The sequence below is a fragment of the Trachemys scripta genome, chromosome 14 (genome assembly GCF_013100865.1).
Source record: "Trachemys scripta elegans isolate TJP31775 chromosome 14, CAS_Tse_1.0, whole genome shotgun sequence".
Taxonomy (NCBI): Eukaryota; Metazoa; Chordata; order Testudines; family Emydidae; genus Trachemys; species Trachemys scripta.
In genome coordinates, this window is record NC_048311.1 from 1 (window position 1) to 20,775 (window position 20,775).

The 20,775-nt window shown below is 45.6% G+C and overlaps 1 protein-coding gene across 1 annotated transcript; it reads left to right on the top strand.

Annotated features, from left to right (window-relative positions):
* Window positions 1–16,916: 16,916 nt before the first annotated feature.
* Window positions 16,917–17,873, top strand: LOC117887596 (olfactory receptor 14A16-like). Its single transcript, XM_034790240.1, has one exon. The coding sequence runs from the start codon at window positions 16,917–16,919 to the stop codon at window positions 17,871–17,873; it is 957 nt and encodes a 318-aa protein (XP_034646131.1).
* Window positions 17,874–20,775: the final 2,902 nt, after the last annotated feature.

Consider the following 20,775-nt stretch of genomic DNA (forward strand, 5'->3'; position numbering starts at 1 on the left):
TCTCTAAGAATAAAATGTCCATATTTCTCCTTCAGTAACAATTTAATACTGTGTTTCTTTATATAATCAGCTGATGACATTATTGCCTCCATGAGAAAATACTGTTCAATCTGTTTATGCAGAATTGGGTATTTATACTAGTAAAACTCCAGACAAACATGACTCAAGAAAAAGAAGTTATTATAGGTTTACACCAATGTAAATAAGATCAGAATCTATCTATCATATACTGCTACCCATCACCATACACTCTGAGCACCTTGCCCATAGAATCAGTAGCCATAGCAAAGCCCCGAATGATGTCTCTGGCTCTTCTTATTTTTGGGGATATCCATGCATTTGTTGTTTGTATTTCTTGTTTACTTGTTTGTCAGATTTTTATCTTTTTTTTTTTTTTTTTTGCTTAACTGCTTGGCTTGTGGTCTGGTTTGTTTCTTTAGAGGTGGGAAAGCCTGGGGAAATGGTGAGTGTTTGGTTAGACAGGATTTTCGATGTTTGTCCTCTCTTGGAAGTGCCAATATGTCCTCTCTTTGATGCGGTTTTCTGAGTGAGCTGAAGGCTTGCTCCCCACAATGACAACCTCGTTTACTCATAATGATAGATTTCTATTTGATTGTGAATTATGTTAGCTAGCTTGATGATGAATAATCTATGGAAATTATTGTGCAATTTATTGTGCTTCTTTTCCTGGTAATGATTGTCTATGTTCAGATCATGATTTTCTTATAAATACTCCTTATTAAACATTATTTAACAACGATTTTTATGGCTATATCTTACTCTATCTGTCATTTACAAACAGTTCATCCTAAAATACTTGGTGTTTGAACTTTGAGCTGTTATGACAGGATACATTTTTAACATGCTCTCATTTGCTTCTCTGAACAAATGGAAGTATCACACTCGGGATCATTAAAAATCAAGAAGGCAATCCTCAGCTGGTGTAAATTGTCATAGCTCCATTGAAGTCAATAGATCTCTGAGAATTTACACCAGCTGAGGATCTGCTCCAAACTCACTCCCTTTGAATGTTCTGTACAAAGACCCTGATTCCACAGCCACTTCAACACATTATTTACTTTAATCGCATGAGTGGCCCCATTGAAGGTTTAAAGGTAAACTCATGCTTAAGTCCCTGTTGGATATGGGTTAAGCATAGGGCTTAAGGCTAACAACAAACTGGTGTCAGACCCTGACACTGTCTCCATTTCTCTCCTTTCCCAGTCAAATAAACCTTAAAATTGGTGCATGGGAATTATTCTCTCCTTCTTGGGTCTGAATTAGTAACATAAAATACATTTTTTTATCTCCAAGCCTGAATCTCTGGGCCTTCTTCTCCAGACTTACCTGTCCTTTACGACTCTTCATCATCAACCTCTCCCTCCTGGAAATCCTGCTCACCAGCATGCTCATCACCAAGATGTTGACCAACATGGTGTGCAACTGGAAGACCAGTTTCTTCCCTAGCTTCCATGCAAGTGCCATTGCGTGAACTCATCAAAACCCCGTCCCATCAACTCAGCTGAATCACATTCCCTGGAAAAGTAAAGTTATTATTCACACAAAAAGATTTATCTGTATTCATCCAGTTTTTCCAGTGACACAGAGTAGGAGCGAACTCCAGCTTCTGGCAGAGATATATCTCAGGGTAGCTCACACGTACAGCTGGATGGAAAATTTATGATGAAACAGAGCTTTGTCCAAAAATGCTCATTCATAGAACCCAAAATGATTCACAGAAACATCTCAGGTTTGATGGACTTTCAGGGAAACAAGGTCAGATTGGCAATGGATTGCCTGCCTGCCAAGCTGAGCTGCTAAGGAGCAGTAAGTTTGAAGACCCTGGTATGGGCTCCGAGGGGCCATGGCTCGAGGGTAATCTCAGCATGCAGACAGCCCTAGCCCAGGAACACCAGGGCTTCTAGACTTCCAGGGCAGCTGGCTTCCTAAAATGGCCACTGAGTCACATAGTCTGGGCAACCATCTGGCCTGGGAGCCTAGAATCAGGTGTTGAGTGAAACTCACATTCTGCTCCTATTAGCAGCCATGAAACTGACAATAATGTCAGTTTTACTCAGTAGATGCCGGGGTCCTGTGGAGGAAATTTTGTTTCTAAAGCCCCCCCACCCCCGAGTTTTCAGTTAGAGTGAAATTTTGAAATAGTAACATTTCCCAAAAAGTGGAAATTCCATGTTTTTGCCAGCTCTGCTTTCAAGCTTTGTTTGTTGTTATGGCATCATTGGAAAACATCAAGGTACAGTGTCCTCCTCTCATCCTAATGTAGACACCAGGGCAACAGTAATCTACTGAGACACCTGAACAAACCAATGGTGCTTCATTGACAGTGGAATTGTCTTCTGAAGCTGCCAACCAAGTCTGTTAACCTTCAGGATGGGCTGCTGGCCTACCTATTCTCCCAGTCTTTCCTTGAGGGCTTGGCTGGGTTGATGGGAAAATTATATGGAAGTTTCATTGGTTGAGGAGGGAGAATGTTAAAGTCAATGAATGGCGTATGATCCCCTGGTCAATGAAAAGGGAAGAAGTCTAATTTGGTTAAGGCAAATTGTATGGATTCTGATTAGGGAATAAGAAGGAGGGAAAGTCTATGATTGTTGTCAAGTGCAGAAGACTCTGGGTGGTGAAGAGCAAAGAGGTCTATGGCTGGTTCTCCTGCAGAATGTTTTGGTGGGTGCATGGAGGATAATGGAGGATAATGTTATTATTAGTAGAGAGCAGACGAGTCTATGGGTGGTGCAGGACAGATTTGTCTGGTTAGTGGAGGTAAGAGGAGTCTATAGGTGGTTGAAGGAGTATAATGTTCTAGTTGACTGATGGGGTAAATTTTGCCATTGGTTAATGGTGAAAAATTACAGTCGGTTAATGGGAGAGTTTTATGCTGAAGGAAGGAGAATGTTTCCCAAGATGAATGGGGTGAGGATTTGGTGGACCATTCAGTGTATTTTGCATATATTCTTACAATACTGGGCAGAGGTCTAGCGTTTGGGCTTTATTACCAGTCCAAATGAAGAAATAATACAAATATTGCTGTCACTTGATTTTACGGCATTTCTGAGAACTTGCAAGGAGTCTCCAGACTTGGAGCTGTGGGTCTCGCGAGGAACAGCACAAATTCAACTCTTATGTAAACTGGCAGGGCAATGTTAACTACATTAAGGTCATGCCCTCTGACACCAGTACTGGATTTGAATCACTGAGTGTTACAGCACCGGTAATACCCCATTTCAATAGAAGGGGGAGTCGTTCTGCCACTCTTGCTGGCTTATTTCAATAATTAGGATTCCGGGACCTGGTGTGTCAGTGACTTTAGACACCTCACTGATGAATGGAGGAGAGAGAGAGATCATCCTTGATACGGGCTTGCATAGAGAAAGGATCCAGTGCCCCTGTTCACGTTGTCAGTGTTAGGGGTGTTCTGATGTGAGGCTACCACAGTCACTCCATTTGAAGCTGTTCCACTCTGGATAAATAATTGTTAGTTTTTTCTGATTTCTCTATGGTGGCCTGTGTGAAATTCACTAGGGATCTTTGTCCAGTTCCCAGAGGATGACTCCCTATAACCCTAATATCAACATTACTGGCAATAATTTGCACCCTTCTGGTCGATCACTAAGGAAACATGCAGGGATATGGAGAAGGGAATATCCTTTCATGTACAGAAAGGGTCCTTCCAGGGCAGAGTAGAGGCATATTTCCAGAGAGTGTTGAGTGGGGGAAGATTGCACAGCTGCCACTTGGGCTTCTGTGTGCTCTGTTTTGTTCTATGACTGGAGGAGTGTTAACGGGACACTTCATCTTGAATGGTTCCTTGGAATATGTGTCAACTACTTATGCTAAACTATCTTTTCTACCTTATATTTCCCTGTGACACTTTTGTCGACAAAAGGCAGCTTCTGTTGACAAAGCAGTGGCGGTGTACACACTGCAATGCTCCACCTGCCGATTTAATAGGGTTACCATATTTGCACAATCGAAAAAGAGGACACGGGGGGGAGGAGGCCCGCTCTAGCCCCGCCTCTGCCCTGCCCTGCCCCCATCCACTCCCTCCCACTTCCCACCCCCTCACTGCCCCCCTCAGAATCCCCAACCCCCCCTGCTCCTTGTCCCCTTACTGCCCCCTCCTGGGACCCCTGCCACTAACTGCCCCCTAGCATCCCAACCCCTATCTAATCCTCCCTGCTTCTTGTCCCCTGACTGCCCCCTCCTGTGAACCCCCCACCCTAACTGCCCCCTAGGACTCTACCTGTCCCCTGACTGCCCCGACCCTTATCCACACCCCTACCCCATAGTCACATCCCCGCCCCCAGACGGACCCCCGGGACTCCCATGTCCTATCCAACTGCTCCCCACCCATTGACAGGACCCCCAGAACTCCTGACCCATCCAACCCCCTCTGCTCCCTGCCTGCCTCACCTCCTCTCCACACCCCTGCCCCCTGACAGCCCCCCAGAACCCCCGACCCATCTAACCCCCCCTGCTCCCTGTCCCTGACTGTCCCAACCCCTCTCCACACCCTTGCCCCACTGATAGACCCCCGAACTCTCGACCCATCCAACCCCCCTTCCCTGTCCCCCGACCAGGGCCGGCTTTAACAAGAGCCCAGGAATCAGTCTGCGCTCCGGCCAGAGTCGCGGGGCTTGGGGCCAGGCTGGAGGTGCTCGGCCGGGGCCAGGCCGGCCACCCTGGGGCCCACGCCTTGCCGGAGCCGCTGGGGTCGGGGCCAGCACACTCGGCCAGAACCGGAGCGCTGGGGCCGGGGCCAGGGGTGCTCGGCCGCGCCGCTCGGCTGGGGCTGGGCCAGTGCCCTCTGCCGAAACTGGGGCCGGTGCCCTGGGGCCCGAGCCGGGCCGGGCCGGAGCCCGACTGAGGCCGGAGGTGCACAGCTGGGGCTGGACTGGGATGTGCTGCACCTCCCCGGAGCCCTCTTCCTCGTGTCCCCCCTGCCCCAGCTTATCTGCTGCTGCTCGCCTGACCCTGCTTGTTTTCAGACTTCCCGCGAAGATTTGATTCGCAGGAAGCCAGGGATGGGGAGGAGCAGGGGGTGGAGCGTTCAGGGGAGGGGAGGAGGGGGAAGACATCTGCAGGGCCGGGGGCGTGCTAAGGCTGCAGGGGATGGGGGGAGCCGGGAAGGGGCGTTGGCTGCCCAGTGGCACTGCTTTTCAATATATAAATAGCCAACCGGGGGAAATCCTGGACATTTTTAGATTTTTAGAAATCCCCCCTGGATGGCTATTTATAGATTGAAAAGCTGGACATGTCCGGGGAAATCCGGACATATGGTAGCCTTAGATTTAACTCTCCCGCTATGCCGACATAATAAAACCACCTCGGCAAGAGGCTTAGAGCTTTTTGTGACATAGATAGCGTGACACAGTGTCAGTGTAGACACTGCGTTCCGCACATCGCTGTAACTGTCCTCCAGGAGGTACCCCACAATGCCCACTGTGACCACTCTCGTCACCGTTTTGAACTCCGCTGCCCTGCATCCAGCTACACAGGCATGCACCCCTTCCCTTTCAAATCCCCAGGAAGTTTTAAATTGTTCTTCCTGTTTGTTTGGTGTGGAGAGCTCACATAGCTACTGCCCAGCTGAGCATGCTGGCTCCCTGCAGCAAACAGGCGCCTGCCTGGACTACATGGGAGGGGGTGGATCTCCTAGGTCTGTGGGGAGAGGAGGCTGTGGGTCTGTGGCTGTGTCTGTGGGGAGAAATCACTGTAGGGAGGCAGTGGGAGATAAGCACATGCAGCGGCGGCTCCAGGCACCAGTGCACCAAGCGCATGCCTGGGGCGGTAAGCCGCGGGGGGCACCCTGCCGGTCCCTGCGAGGGCAGCAGTCAGGGAGCCTTCGGCGGCATGCCTGTGGGAGGTCCACCGGTCCCGTGGCTTCAGCGGCAATTTGGCGGTGGGTACACCGAAGCTGCAGGACCGGCGTACCTCCCACAGGCATGCCACCAAAGGCGGCCTGCCTGCCGTGATTGGGGTGGCAAAAAAGCTAGAGCCACCCCCGTCAGATGAACCTCCCTACACTCTCCCCACCATTCCATGTATCTTCCGGGGGCCGCAGTGGTACCCAAGGTACTCCACCCCGTGGCAGATTACACCTAATGACAGTCGCATGTACATAGGGCCCTATGATATCTGGGCTAATGAGAACACGGACAGAATCATGGAATCAAAACATTAACGTGGAATCCAGCTCTCCCCAGCACTAGAACTGCAGCGGCAGCCAGGCAGGGCGGGCAGCAGGGGAGCTCCCTGCAGCCACACTTAAGAGAGCCAAGCTGCTTTAGATTGGGAGCCTCCTGATCTGCTGTGCTGCGCAGGGCAAGGGAGGCGGGGTGAGTTGGTGTTGGGGTGTCCCTCTCTGGTGTACCCGATCTCTGCTGAGCTGGAATGGGGGCATAGGGGGATGCCTGTCTACGCACCAGCCTCTGGCTCAGAAGTGGTTGATGCTGTCTGCCGTTCAGGCAGGTGAGTGCTCTGCTTAAAGAGACAGCATGCCGACACACTCACTAAGGCACAGACACACACTCCCCCAACACACAATCTGTCTCTCTTTCTCACACACACTCCCCCCCCACACACACACTTCTGTGGGCTTCTTGTGTTACTGTTCAACAATGTCAGTTTGCCAACACACAATCTGTCTCTCTTTCTCACACACACTCCCCCCCGCACACACTTCTGTGGGCTTCTTGTGTTACTGTTCAACAATGTCAGTTTGGTCATATTACTGAGTGCTACTTTAAAAAGTGATTAAAATGTGTGGGATTTTTTGGGCACACACAGCAATCATTACAAGTTTCAGAGCATGGTGCAAACAAACAAAGCCAGGCTCAGCACACTACAGCCACACATATTACTGTGGCTCAGTGTTAAAATGCTCCTTCAAGGCCTCCCTCAGCTGAATAGCCCCCTCGCTGAGCTCCTCTTATAGACTTGTGCTGATAATGCACAGCACAATACTGAACAGCAGTGCAGGATCCTGCTTTCTGACTGAGATGGCTGGCTCACAGGTTACCAGAGCAGTTGAAAAGTGTCTGGAAAGCTAGAAGGATTCCCATGGAATGTTGGGATAGAGAAACCTGTATCATGTAATGCTGAATCTACCCCCATGAGGCTTTGCAAACCTTTCCCAAAACACCCAGGGGCCAGTTGCACAGTGGGATACGTACCCATGGTACACTGCTCTCTGTGTTGTTGCAAGAGCTGTTGTTGTGGATGTGCTCCACCAACTCAAGAAGCGTAGTGTGGACGTGCAACAGCGGTTTAATTACAGTGGTGGCTGTATATCAACGTAACTTAAGTTGACTTAACTTTCAGCGCTAATACCCTCGTCGGGGAGGAGTACAGAAATCAATTTTAAGAGCCCTTTAAGTCGACAAAAATGGCTTCATCATGTGGACAGGTGCAGGGTTAAATCGATCTAACTCTGCTAAATTCAACCTAAACTCGTAGTGTAGACCAGGGCTCACCAACAGAAGTTGGTCCAATAAAATATATTAACTCAACCACCTTGTCTCTCTGTTCCCCGATAAGGCATCTTTAGAGAGCAGGACAGTCCCTGGTCTTAGCTTCCAGCACTGGACATATGAAAGGAGAGGAGGTCTCAGTTCACACCCCTAGGGTATGTCTACTCTACGAAATTATGTCAATCTTATAGAAGTCGATTTTTAGCAATCAATTTTATACAGTCGATTGCATATGTCCGCACTAAGCGCATTAAGTCAGCGGAGTGCATCCTCACTACCGTGGCTAGCATCGACTTTCGGAGCGTTGCACTGTGGGTAGCTATCCCTCAGTTCGCACAGTCTTTGCTGCCCATTGGAATTCTGGGTTGAGCTCCCAATGCTTGATGGGGCAAAAACATTGTCGCAGGTGGTTTTGGGTACATGTCATCAGTCACCCCTCCCTCTGTGAAAGCAACAGCAGACAATCGTTTCACACCTTTTTTCCATGCAGACGCCATACTGCTATCAGCAGATGGTGCAGTAGGACTGCTAACCATCGTCATCCACCTCTTCCACTGCAACTTTGCTCTCCTGGTGCCATAAATCCACCTTGCAGGTCCTCTCATTGTTCTGTATAAATATCTATTCTCATGGCATCCGTCGTCATCCACCGCTTCCGCTGCCAAATCTGCTCTCCTGCAGATGCCATACCACGGCAGGCCTGGAGCCCACTCAGCTCACCGCTGCTGTTGTGAGCATTGCAAACACCTCACGCATTTTCCTGCAGTATGTGCAGAACCTGCAACAGCAGGCGAGGAGGTGATGACAGCGCGATCACGATAGTGATGAGGACATGGACACAGACTTTTCTCAAAGCACAGGCCCTGGCAATTTGGACATCATAGTGGTAATGGGACAGGTTCATTCCATGGAACGGCAATTCTGGGCCCGAGAAACAAGCACAGACTGGTGGGACCACATAGTGTTGCAGGTATGGGATGATTCCCAGTGGCTTCGAAACTTTCGCATGCGTAAGGGCACTTTCATGGAACTTTGTGACTTGCTTTCCCCTGCCCTGAAGCGCAAGAATACCAAGATGAGAGCAATCCTCACAGTTCACAAGTGAGTGGTGATAGCCCTCTGGAAGCTTGCAATGCCAGACAGCTACCGGTCAGTCAGGAATCAACTTGGAGTGGGCAAATCTACTGTGGGGGCCGCTGTGATCCAAGTAGCCAAAGCAATCACTGAGCTGCTGCTATCAAGGGTAGTGACTCTGGGAAATGTGCAGGTCATAGTGGATGGCTTTGCTGCAATGGGTTTCCCTAACCGTGGTGGGGTGATAGAAGGAACCCATATCCCTATCCTGGCACCGGACCACCTTGGCAGCCAGTACGTAAACCGCAAGGGGTACTTTTCAATGGTGCTGCAAGCACTGGGGGATAACAAGGGACGTTTCACCAACATCAACGTGGGCTGGCCGGGAAAGGTGCATGATGCACGCATCTTCAGGAACTCTGGTCTGTTTGAACAGCTGCAGGAAGGAACTTACTTCCCAGACCAGAAAATTACCGTTGGGGATGTTGAAATGTTTATAGTTATCCTTGGGGACCCAGCCTACCCCTTAATGCCATGGCTCATGAAGCCATACTCAGGCATCCTGGACAGTAGTAAGGAGCAGCTCAACTATAGACTGAACAAGTGCAGAATGGTGGTAGAATGTGCATTTGGACGTTTAAAAGCTCACTGGTGCAGTTTACTGACTCACTCAGACCTCAGCGAAACCAATATTCCCATTGTTATTGCAGCTTGCTGTGTGCTCCACAATATCTGTGAGAGTAAGGGGGAGACATTTATGGTAGGGTGGGAGGTTGAGGCAAATTGCCTGGCCACTGATTACACGCAGCCAGACACCAGGGTGATTAGAAGAGCACAGCTGGGCATGCTGCACATCAGAGAAACTTTGAAAACCAGTTTTGTGACTGGCCAGGCTACAGTGTGACAGTTCTGTTTGTTTCTCCTTGATGAAAACCCACGCCCCCTTGGTTGACTCTACTTCCCTGTAAGCAAACGGACCTCCCCGCTTCAATCACCGCTTTCAGAGGGAATAAAGTCATTATTGTTTAAAAATCATGCATTCTTTATTAATTCATCACACAAATAGGGGGAAAACTCGCAAGGTAGCCCGGAAGGGGTGGGTGAGGAGGGAAGCACCGGGTGCGGTGTTGGATGAGGGGAGGAGGGAAGGACAAGGCCACACTGCACTTCAAAATGTATTGAATGCCAGCCTTCTGTTGCTTGGGCAATCCTCTGGGGTGGAGTGGTTGGGTGCCCAGAGCCCCACGCCCCCGTGTTCTTGGGCATCTGGGTGAGGAGGCTATGGAACTTGGGGAGGAGGGTGGGCGGTTACACAGGGGCTGCAGCGGTGGTCTCTGCTCCTGCTGCCTTTCCTGCAGCTCCACCAGATGCCAGAGCATGTCAGTTTGATCCCCCAGTAGCCTCAGCATTGGATCCTGCCTCCTTTCATCTTGCTCCTGCCACCTCTCATCTCGCTCGTCCCTCCTGTCCTCGCATTCATTATCTGCTTTTCTGCATTCTCATCGTCTGCCTCCACGCATTCTGCTGAGCTCTTTCAGTGTGGGAGGACTGCATGAGCTCAGAGAACATTTAACGGGGGCCATGTACTACACTGGGTAAAACTCAACAGCTTGAGACTATTTTGACCCACATCACATCAGTAGTTTGATCTCTAGCTATGAGCAAAATAAACAAACCTAGAAACTTTTAACTGGGCTTATATCTACACACCCCTTAGCTCAAATGACCCCAAATTTAGGTCACTCACCCTACTCTGCACCCTCCTAAGGCACATTAAATGTCAAAGAAATTTGACTAAGCGTGTCATTTTTGTAAAAAAAGGTAGAAATTTAAACAGAAGTCATGGCGCAACCTTCACTATCAGGGTGTTGCTGTGTAGTTATAATATTAATCGGTTCATTTACTGGGTGGGTACCCATCTCACAGGTTTCTGTTAACCATGTTATTGGAATAGTCCATGATCCTTAAAATGGGATTGTGATGTCCAGCAATGAGAATCTCAGATAAAGGAATAAACAAAAAAGTAGACATCACGGCACAGATATTCAGCTCATGTCACCTGGCTAGTTCCATAGCACTATGCCAATTTACATCCACTGAGGAACTGGTCTAATTGACTTCAGTGGGGCTGTGGCTGATTTACACAACAGCTGTTTGGGGATCTGGACCCTTTGACTCCAAGGCAGTTAGAGGTGATTTACAAAAACTGTGGCTCTGACTCATTCACTCCACTGGTGCTACCCTGATTTGAACTAGCTGAGGATCTGAACCATTGATTCCAATAGATCTAGGGCTGATTTATACCCACTGGGGATCTGGCCCTTCATATTTCATTCTCTGACATGAATGTCTAGTGTGAATGTAACACTTTTAAACAGTGCATCTGCAGCCAAAGGAGCCTTTTATTTTAGTGTTGTCTGCAGAAAGGAAAAAATGTAACTACTGAGAAAGAAAGAAAGAAAGAAAGAAAGAAAGAAAGAAAGAAAGAAAGAAAGACAAGCTGGGCCGTTCATCCCAGTAGAAGTTGAAGTTCAGATACAGAAAATCTCTACAACACGGAACTCCTCCGAAGTTCTGTCCCCAGTGGGAATGAATCGCTCTGTCACCCTTACAAATTACACTTGTAACTAATCTCAGTGACAAAGCACTAGGAAAGAGCAGATTGATTATGAACTTTTGACTCTTCTTTGGTTCAGTTTCACAGGCAAAGAATATGGATCGGAAACTGCATCATGGGCCAGATCCCCAGATGGTGTAAATGGATGTAGCTCCATGGAAGTCAATGAGCCAGATCCCAACTGGTGTAAACAGCCCTCGCTACTCCGAAGTCAATGGAATTTTACACCATCAATTTACACCAGCTCAGGACTTGATACTTAGTTTTTAGTGTTTGCCTCTGGGTACCTCTTAATGACCAACTTCAAGCAGCCAGGACAGCTTGACCTGTGGGTTCCTCTGGTGGCTGCATCCCAAGAGTTGCTGGTGCAATGTAGGAGAAAAACATCTCTGCTCACTCAGGGGTAATTATGTGGAGTTAATGAAGGAACAGGCCATTCCAGGCCAGCTTGGACTCTGATGCCACTAGGCTCTTAGCTATTGTAGGTCATATGTCTGTGCTACAAATGTATATTTTATTTTGCCATCTCGTGGGGACCCCCTTTGTGACTCAGCCCTGCCTTGTTTGTAGCCAAGGGTCCTTCCAGGGATGCTGCCATCATGTGAGATCCAGGGCAGGTGCTGTTCCCCCTCTGGAGGGTTAGGATCAGCTAGTGCAGGTTGTCAGGGTGGTTTGCTCCAGAGGTGAGATCAGAGCTGGGTTCAGAACCCTGGAGACTGGATTCAGCTATTTAGCCCCAGAACATAAACATCCTGGGCTGTGACTGTGTCTGAAGTATACACAAGCTGGCATCAGCTCTAGAGCTGGGAGGGGCTTTCAGTCCCTGATCCCTTTTAGTCCATCACCTCTCACCCAAGCCTGCCCTAGGAGGGAAGCAGGGAGCACCCGTCTGTGCTAGGAACTGCAGAGAGACGCTGCAACTCAGAACATCCAGTGAAGGGAACGACAACAGCTGCTGGATAATACAGTGATGGGGGCACGGGAGAGAGAGAGAACCAAACAAGCCTGGCAGTGGATGCATAGATAGATAGATAGATAGATAGATAGATAGATAGATAGATAGATAGATAGATAGATAGATAGATAATGACCAATGATTCGTAACACTGCAAAATAAAATGCATTGCAAATTGGGATAAAGAAGAAGGGGAAGAGCATATTTGGATACAGACTGGCTAGCCTAGTGAGGAGGGCTTTAAACTAGGTTCAACAGAGGCAGGTGACCAAAGCCCACAGGTAAGTCAAAAGCATGGAGACCTGGGAGAAGGATTGTAATCTGTGGGGAGTATGGACTGCTATAGCAGGAATAAGGGAGAGACAAGACAGAACTGTGGGGGCAGGAGGGGAACCAAATCAGTATCTTAGATGTCTGTATACTAATGTGAGAAGTATGGGGAATAATCAGGAAGAACTCGAAATACTAGTAAATAAACACAACATAGTTGGCATCATGGAGACTTGGTGGGATGATATGCATGACTGGAATATTGGTATAGAAGGGTACAGTTTAGTCAGGAAGGACAGGCAGGGAAAAAATGAAGGAGGTGTTGCCTTATATATTAAAAATGTAAACACTTGGACTGAGGTTGAGATAGAGATAGGAGGCAGACTTGTTGAAAGTCTCTGGGTAAGGATAAAAGGGATAAAAAAACAAGGGTGATGTCATGGTAGGGGTTTACTGCAGACCACCTAACCAGGTAGAAGAGGCAGATGAGACTTTTTTTTAAACAACTAACAAAATCATCCAAAGCACAGGACTTGGTTGTGATGGGGGACTTCAACCACCCAGACATCTGTTGGGAAAATAACACAGCAGAGCGCAGATTATTCAACAAATTCTTGGAATGCATTGGAAACAATTTTTTATTTCAGAAGGTGGAGAAAGCTACTGGGGGGAGGCTGTTCTAGATTTGATTGTCACAAATAGGGAGGAACTGGTTGAGAATTTGAAAGTGGAAGGTGGCTTGGGTGAAAGTGATCACGAAATGATAGAGTTCATGATTCTAAGCAATGGTAGGAGGGAAAACAGCACAATAAAGACAATGGATTTCAGGAAGGCAGACTTTTTAGCAAACTCTGGGAGTTGGTAGGCAAAATCCCATGGGAAGCAAGTCTAACGGGAAAAACAACTGAAGACAGTTGGCAGTTTTTCAAAGAACCATTACTAAGGGCACAAGAGCAAACTATCCCACTGAGTAAGAAAGATAGGAAGTATGGCAAGAGACCACCTTGGCTTAACCAGGAGATCGTCAATGATTTAAAACTAAAAAAAAAAAGAGTCCTACAAAAAGTGGAAACTAGGTCAAATTACAAAGGATGAATATGAACAAATATCACAAGTGTGTAGGGACAAAATTAGAAAGGCCAAGGCACAAAATGAGATCAAACTAGCTGGGGACATAAAGGGTAGCAAGAAAACATTCTACAAATACATTAGAAGCAAGAGGAAGACTAAGGACAGGGTAGGCCCATTACTCAATGGCGGGGAAGGGGGGACAATAACAGAAAATGTGGAAATGGAAGAGGTGCTTAATAACTTATTTGTTTCGGTTTTCAACAAGAAGATAGGTGGCAGTTGAACGTCTAACAGAGTGAATGTCAGTGAAAATGAGATAGGATCAGAGGCTAAGATAGGGAAAGAACAAGTTACAAATTACTTAAACATGTTAGATATCTTCAAGTGACCAGGGCCTGAGGAAATGCATTCTAGAATACCCAAGGAGCTGACTGAGGAGATATCTGAGCCATTACTGATTATCTTTGAAAAGTCATGGAAGATGGGAGAGATTACAGAAGACTGGAAAAGAGCAAATATAGTGCCAATCTATAAAAAGGGAAATAAGGACAACCCAGGGAATTACAGACCAGTCAGTTTAACTTCTGTACCCAGAAAGATAATGGAGCAAATAATTAAGCAATCAATTAGCAAACACCTAGAAGATAATGAGGTGATAAGTAACAGTCAGCATGGATTTGTCAAGAACAAATCATGTCAAACCAACCTGATAGCTTTTTTTGACAGGGTAAAAAGCCTTGTGGATAGGAAAGAAGCAATAGATGTGGTATGTCTTGACTTTAGTAAGGCTTTTGATACTGTCTGGCATGACCTTCTCATAAACAAACTAGGGAAATACAAACTAGATGGAGCTACTATAAGGTGGGTGCATAACTGGTTGGAAAACTGTTCCCAGAGAGTAGTTATCAGTGGTTCACAGTCATGCTGGAGGGGCGTAATGAGTGGGGTCCCACAGGGATCGGTTCTGGGTCTGGTTCTGTTTAATATCTTCATCAATGATTTAGATAATGGTATAGAGAGTACACTTATCAAGTTTGCAGATGATACCAAACTGGAAGGGGTTGCAAGTGCTTTGGAGGATAGGATTATAATTCAAAATGATCTGGACAAACTGGAGAAATGGTCAGATGTAAATAGGATGAAATTCAATGAGGACAAATGCAAAGTACTCCACTTAGGAAGGAACAATCAGTTGCACACATACAAAATGGGAAATGACAGCGTAGGAAAGTTTACTGTGGAAAGGGATCTGGGTGTCATAGTGGATCACAAGCTAAATATTAGTCAACAGTGGAACACTGTTTCAAAAAAAGCAAACCTCATTCTGGGATGTATTAGCAGAAGTGTTGTAAGCAAGAAACGAGAAGTAATTCCGCTCTACTCCACGCTGATTAGGCCTCAACTGGGTATTCTGTCCAGTTCTGGGCCCCACATTTCAGGAAAGATATGGACGAATTGGAGACAGTCCAGAGAAAAGCTACAAAAATGATTAAAGGTCTAGAAAACATGACCTATGAGGGAAGATTGAAAAAAATGGTTTGTTTAGTCTGGAGAAGGGAAGACTGAGAGGGGACATGATAACAGTTTTCAAGTACATAAAGGGTTGTTACAAGGAGGAGGGAGAAAAACTGTTCTTATCCTCTGAGGATAGGACAAGAAGCAATGGGTTTAAATTGCAACAAGGAAGGTTTAGGTTGGACATTAGAAAAAACCTCCTAACTGTCAGACCGGTTAAACACTGGAATAAATTGCCTAGGGAGGTTGTGGAATCTCCTTCATTGGAGATTTTTAAGAGCAGGTTAGACAAAGACCTGTCAGGGATGGTCTAGATAATACTTAGTCCTGCCAGGAGTGCAGGGGACTGGACTAGATGACCTACCGATGTCCCTTCCAGTTCTGTGATTCTATGAGTCTATGAAAGTAAGTTTTCTATTTCAATTAAATATGTTAGAGTATTAATGTACAGGGAAAATTTAATATCAGAAATATGAATTGCCATTAGAACTCTTTAAGACTTTAACTATCAAATTATGCAGACATCTAGAGATGATCAGATTTTTTTTTTTAAATTTCATCAGAAAAAATTGACTTTTCATTGAGGTTGTGAGAACCAAACAATTTCATCCTAAAACTGTTGGAATTTGAAATTTTTTAGTCATAATAAAAAAAGTTTTAATTTTTATGGCTAGCAGAGACTTTCCATGAAAATGTATTCAACTGAAAATTCAATTTTCCTTTGAAATAAAGCAGAAATTGTCTGACTACTCCTAACTGGAAACTTAGCTTTAAGCCAGGGTGGGGAACATGAATATTGTCCAATGACACCACAATTCCCAACCCATTCCCTCTATTGCAACCGTGTTTATGGTAAAACTAAGTAAGTAGCGAAGTTGGTAGTCCACAGAATATGTTTTAAACACACTAACCTCTCTAAACTGAAGCCCAGAGAGTCGAAGCCCCCAGACAAAGCCTGTCTATCTTGATCCTACCCAAGGACATGCAGGAGGCTGATGGAACTAGAACCCAGCTTTCCTCTTCTACCATCATTGCCTGTGTCCCACACGGCTGCCCGCTAAACAAAAATACTGTCCACACATGCACAGAACATACACATAGGAAAAAACAGTCCATCCCCAAAAGAGTTTACATTCAAAGTAGACAAGACAGACAAATGGAGGGAGGGGAAAGAGAGGCAGAAGTGACTGCCTCAAGGTCACAGTAAAGGTCAGTGGCAGAGCCAAGAGTAGAACCCAAGTCTCCTGACTGCCACTGACCTGCACAGCACAGAAGTAAAGTCACAGAGGGAAACAATACAACCTAGCAGTAACTGTACAATGCTACTAGCACATCATCGCCCAGAGATGGGAATGCAGCTACGATTTGGTGCCATAAATCAATGTGTAAAAAGGCAGCAAGCCGTCTGTGAGGTGTTGGGATGGAATTATCACAGATAAACTGCCATGTGGGACTCCAGATAAGTCTATGCTGCATTTCCCAGGAAAGTGGGAATCAGGCTGTGTGGGCATTTGAATTTCATGGCCAAGTTATGAGCCTGGTGTCTGTAGCAATAGGGGCAAAACCTTGGCTAACATTGTTGGATTTGGGTTGTACTTGTTCTATCCTTCATACTGCATTTGATCAAGCCACATATTGGGCCAGATCCTCAGATGGTGTAAACTGACCGAGCTACATTGACTTTAAGGGAGCGATGCCAATTTACACTCCTGTGATAACACACTAGAGTAGTACTCTGTTTGTGAGCGGTGAGAAACACTTGCTACTCCAGTCAACAGAAGTGATGAATGCTGTGCACCTTTGACATTCACATCATGAGATATTATGTAGAGAGGAATCAGGGTCACTCCCTCTCTCACTATAATCCTGACCATTGTCCTTGTCTTTCCCTCCACAGGCAGGGCACGATGAACTAAGAAAGAAAATGTCCAACCAAACCAACATAACTGAGTTCCTTCTCCTGGGATTCTCTGACGTTCTGGAGCTGCAGATTTTGCACTTTGTGGTGTTTCTAGTGATTTACCTGGCAGCCCTGATGGGGAATCTTCTCATCATCATGGTTGTAACCCTAGACCACCACCTTCATAGCCCCATGTACTTCTTCCTGATGAATTTGTCTATCCTAGATCTCGGTACCATCTCAGTTACCGTACCCAAATCCATGGCTAATTCCCTCATGAACACCAGGTCCATTTCCTATTCTGGATGTGTCGCCCAAGTCTTTTTCCTCGTCTTCTTTGCTGTATCTGACTTCGCCTTACTCACCGTCATGGCCTATGATCGATATGTTGCCATCTGCAAACCCCTGCACTATGAGACTATAATGAACAGAAGAGCTTGTGTCCAAATGGCAGCCAGTGCCTGGATCAGTGTAGTTGTCTATTCTTCATTGCACACCAGGAACACATTTGCAATCTCCTTCTGTGGCGGCAACAAGGTGGATCAGTTCTTCTGTGAAATTCCCCAGCTACTCAAGCTCGCCTGCTCTGACACGTACCTTGGTGAAGTTGAGGTACTCATCTTGGGTGCATGCTTAGCCTTAAGCTGTTTTGTTTTTATAATTGTGTCATACACTCAGATCTTCCAGACAGTGCTGAGAATCCCCACTGAGCAGGGTCGGCATAAAGCCCTATCCACCTGCCTCCCTCACCTCATTGTGGTCTCCTTGTTTGTTTCCACTGGCATCTTTGCATACCTGAAACCCACCTCCAGCTCTCCATCAGGCCTGGATCTCATGGTGGCTGTTCTTTATTCCGTGCTGCCACCAGTGATGAATCCGATCATCTACAGCATGAGGAACAAGGAAATCAAAGCTTCCCTGAGGAAACTCACTGGGTGGAGGTTATTCAGCAAGAATAAAATGTCTATATTTCTCTTATGAACATGGTTTTATCTGTGTTTCTTTACAAACACAATCTATTGATGATACTTTGTTATTGTCCTCATAAGAATATGCTGTGTGATTTTTTTATGCAAAATGCTGTATTTATAGTGGTAAATCCAGACTCGCTCCACTAAGTCAATGGAGTTATTCTAGATTTATACCAGTGTAAGTAAGATCTCCATTAACACGCCTCCAGTCATAGGGCAGGAGGCAGGGGGTGGGGTGATTAGTGGATTATGGATTGTTGTAATAAGCCATAAATCCAGTGTCTCTATTCAGTCCATGATTTTTGGCATCTAGCAAAGTTATGAATTTAAGCTCCCAGGCTCATCCCTTGAATGTGTTGTGCAAGTTTACTTTGGGAGAAGGACTGAGAGATCAGATATAGAATATTTTTGCAGATATAGAATGATCACTTTATGAAAAGTGTTCACTCACAGGCGATAGGATGTTTTTGTCTTTTATCATGTTCCTGTGTGAGTTCATTCAAGAGCGTAGTGATTGTTTGGTTTCACCCACATAATTGTTATTGGGGCATTTAGTGCACTGGATGAGGCACACCACATGTTGTGATAGGCATGTGTAGGACCCATGGATCGTGACAGGTGTTTTGTGGGGGGTGCTGATCATCATAGCAGTGGAGATAGGTCTGCAGGTTTTATATCTGTTGTTCTGGCAGGGTTTGGTGTTGCTTTCCGTTGGTGTGTCCTGTTCTGTGGGGAGCTTGCTTCAGAGGATGAGCTTGGAGACGTTGGAAGGTTGTCTGAAGGCCAGAAGAGGGAGTTCTGGAAAGATTTCTTTCAGGATGTGGTCCCCATTGAGTATGGATTGTAATTGTTTGATGATACCCTGTGTCGTCAACAGGCCAATTCACCTTGAATGATCCCTTGAAATATGTGTTAACAATTTACACTAAACAATCTGTTCCAATTTGTATGTAGCTGTAATGCTCTGAGTAAATTTTCTAGACCTGAAGAAGAGTTCTGTGTAAGCTTTAACGCTTGTGTCTCCCACCAACAGAAGTTGAGAAATAAAAGATCTTACCTCATTCACCTTGTCTCTCTAATATTCTGAGACCAACATGGCTACAACATCACTGCATAAATCAGTGTTGTGTTATTCTTGATGTTGTTGAAAGGCTTATTTAAAAGGAAGGTTTTGCAATGTTTCCTAAAGACAATCAGACTCTGGATAATGAGGCCAAATTTTGATCCCATTAAAATAACTGGAATGTAGCCACTCACTTCAAAAGAATCATGATTTGGTCAGTGGCCAATACACACAAGGATCCACATGTGGCTCAAGGCAGCCTGGAGAAAGTGAATGCAACAGAGATGTAAGGGTGAGATTCCCATCTCAGCTAAACCACAGCTGAGCAAAGTAGACAAATGCAGAGTCTGAAATTAGATAGACAGAGAGAGAGGACCATTCTTTGTCCTAACACACGACCTAATTGTGTCATGATAGATTTCTATTTGATTGTGAATTGTTAGATAGATAGATAATGAATAGCTTATGCAAATTATTGACACTCATTTCCTATTCAAGACTATGTCCAGATCATGAGTTTCTTATAAACATTAATTATTAAACATTATTTACCAAATAATTTATCTGACAATATCTTACTCCACAACTCATCTACTTGGTGTTTGAACTTTAAGCTGTTTCAACTGGATCCATTTTTAACATGCTCTGTTTCCCTTCCCTGAGTGGATCAGTTCATAGAATCATAGAATATCAGGGTTGGAAGGACTTCAGGAGATCATCTAGTCCAACCCCCTGCTCAAAGCAGGACCAATCCCCAACTGAATCGTCCCAGTCAGGGCTTTGTCAAGCCTGACCTTAAAAACCTCTAAGGAAGGAGATTCCACCACCTCCCTAGGTAACCCATTCCAGTGCTTCACCGCCCTCCTAGTGAAAAAGTTTTTCCTAATATCCAACCTAAACCTCTCCCACTGCAACTTGGGATCATTACTCCTTGTTCTGTCATCTGGTACCACTGAGAACAGTCTAGATCCATTTTCTATGGAACCCCCTTTAAGGTAGTTGAAAGCAGCTATCAAATCCCCCCTCATTCTTCTCTTCTGCAGACTAAATAATCCCAGTTCCCTCAGACTCTCCTCATAAGTCATGTGCTCCAGCCATCTACCAATGTGATATATGCCATCATGTGCCAGCAATGCCCCTCTGCCATGTACATTGGCCAAACAGGACAGTCTCTATGCAAAAGAATAAATGGACACAAATCTAATATCAGGAATCATAACATTCAAAAACCAGTAGGAGAATACTTCATCCTTTCTGGTGACTCAGTAACAGACTTAAAGGTGGCAATTTTGCAACAGAAAAACTTCAAAAACAGATTTTAATGAGTAACTGCTGAACTTGAATTAATATTCAAACTTGATATGATCAACTTTAAACAGAGACTGGGAATGGCTGAGCCATTATACACATTGAATCTATTTCCCTGTGTTAAGTATCCTCACACCTTCTTGTCAAACTGTCTCAAATGGGCTATCTTGATTATCACTACAAATGTTTTTTTCTCTCCTGCTGATAATAGCTAATCTTAATTAATTAGCCTCTTCGAGTGAGTAGGGCAACTCCCACCTTTTCATGTTCTCTGTATGTATATATATCTCCTCACTATATATTCCATTCTATGCATCCGATGAAGTGGGCTGTAGCCCACGAAAGGTTATGCTCAAATAAATTTGTTAGTCTCTAAGGTGCAACAAGTACTCCTGTTCTTTTTGCAGATACAGACTAACACAGCTGCTACTCTGAAACTAATCATTTTTTTTTTTTTGCTCTTTGCTGGACTCTTTCCAATTTTTCCACAGCCTTCTTGTAGTGTGGGGCCCAAAACTGGGCACAGTACTCCAGATGAGGC

Excerpts from the sequence above, each read along its gene's own strand:
- LOC117887596 (XM_034790240.1), top strand. The coding sequence starts at position 16,917 with ATGTCCAACCAAACCAACATAACTGAGTTCCTTCTCCTGGGATTCTCT.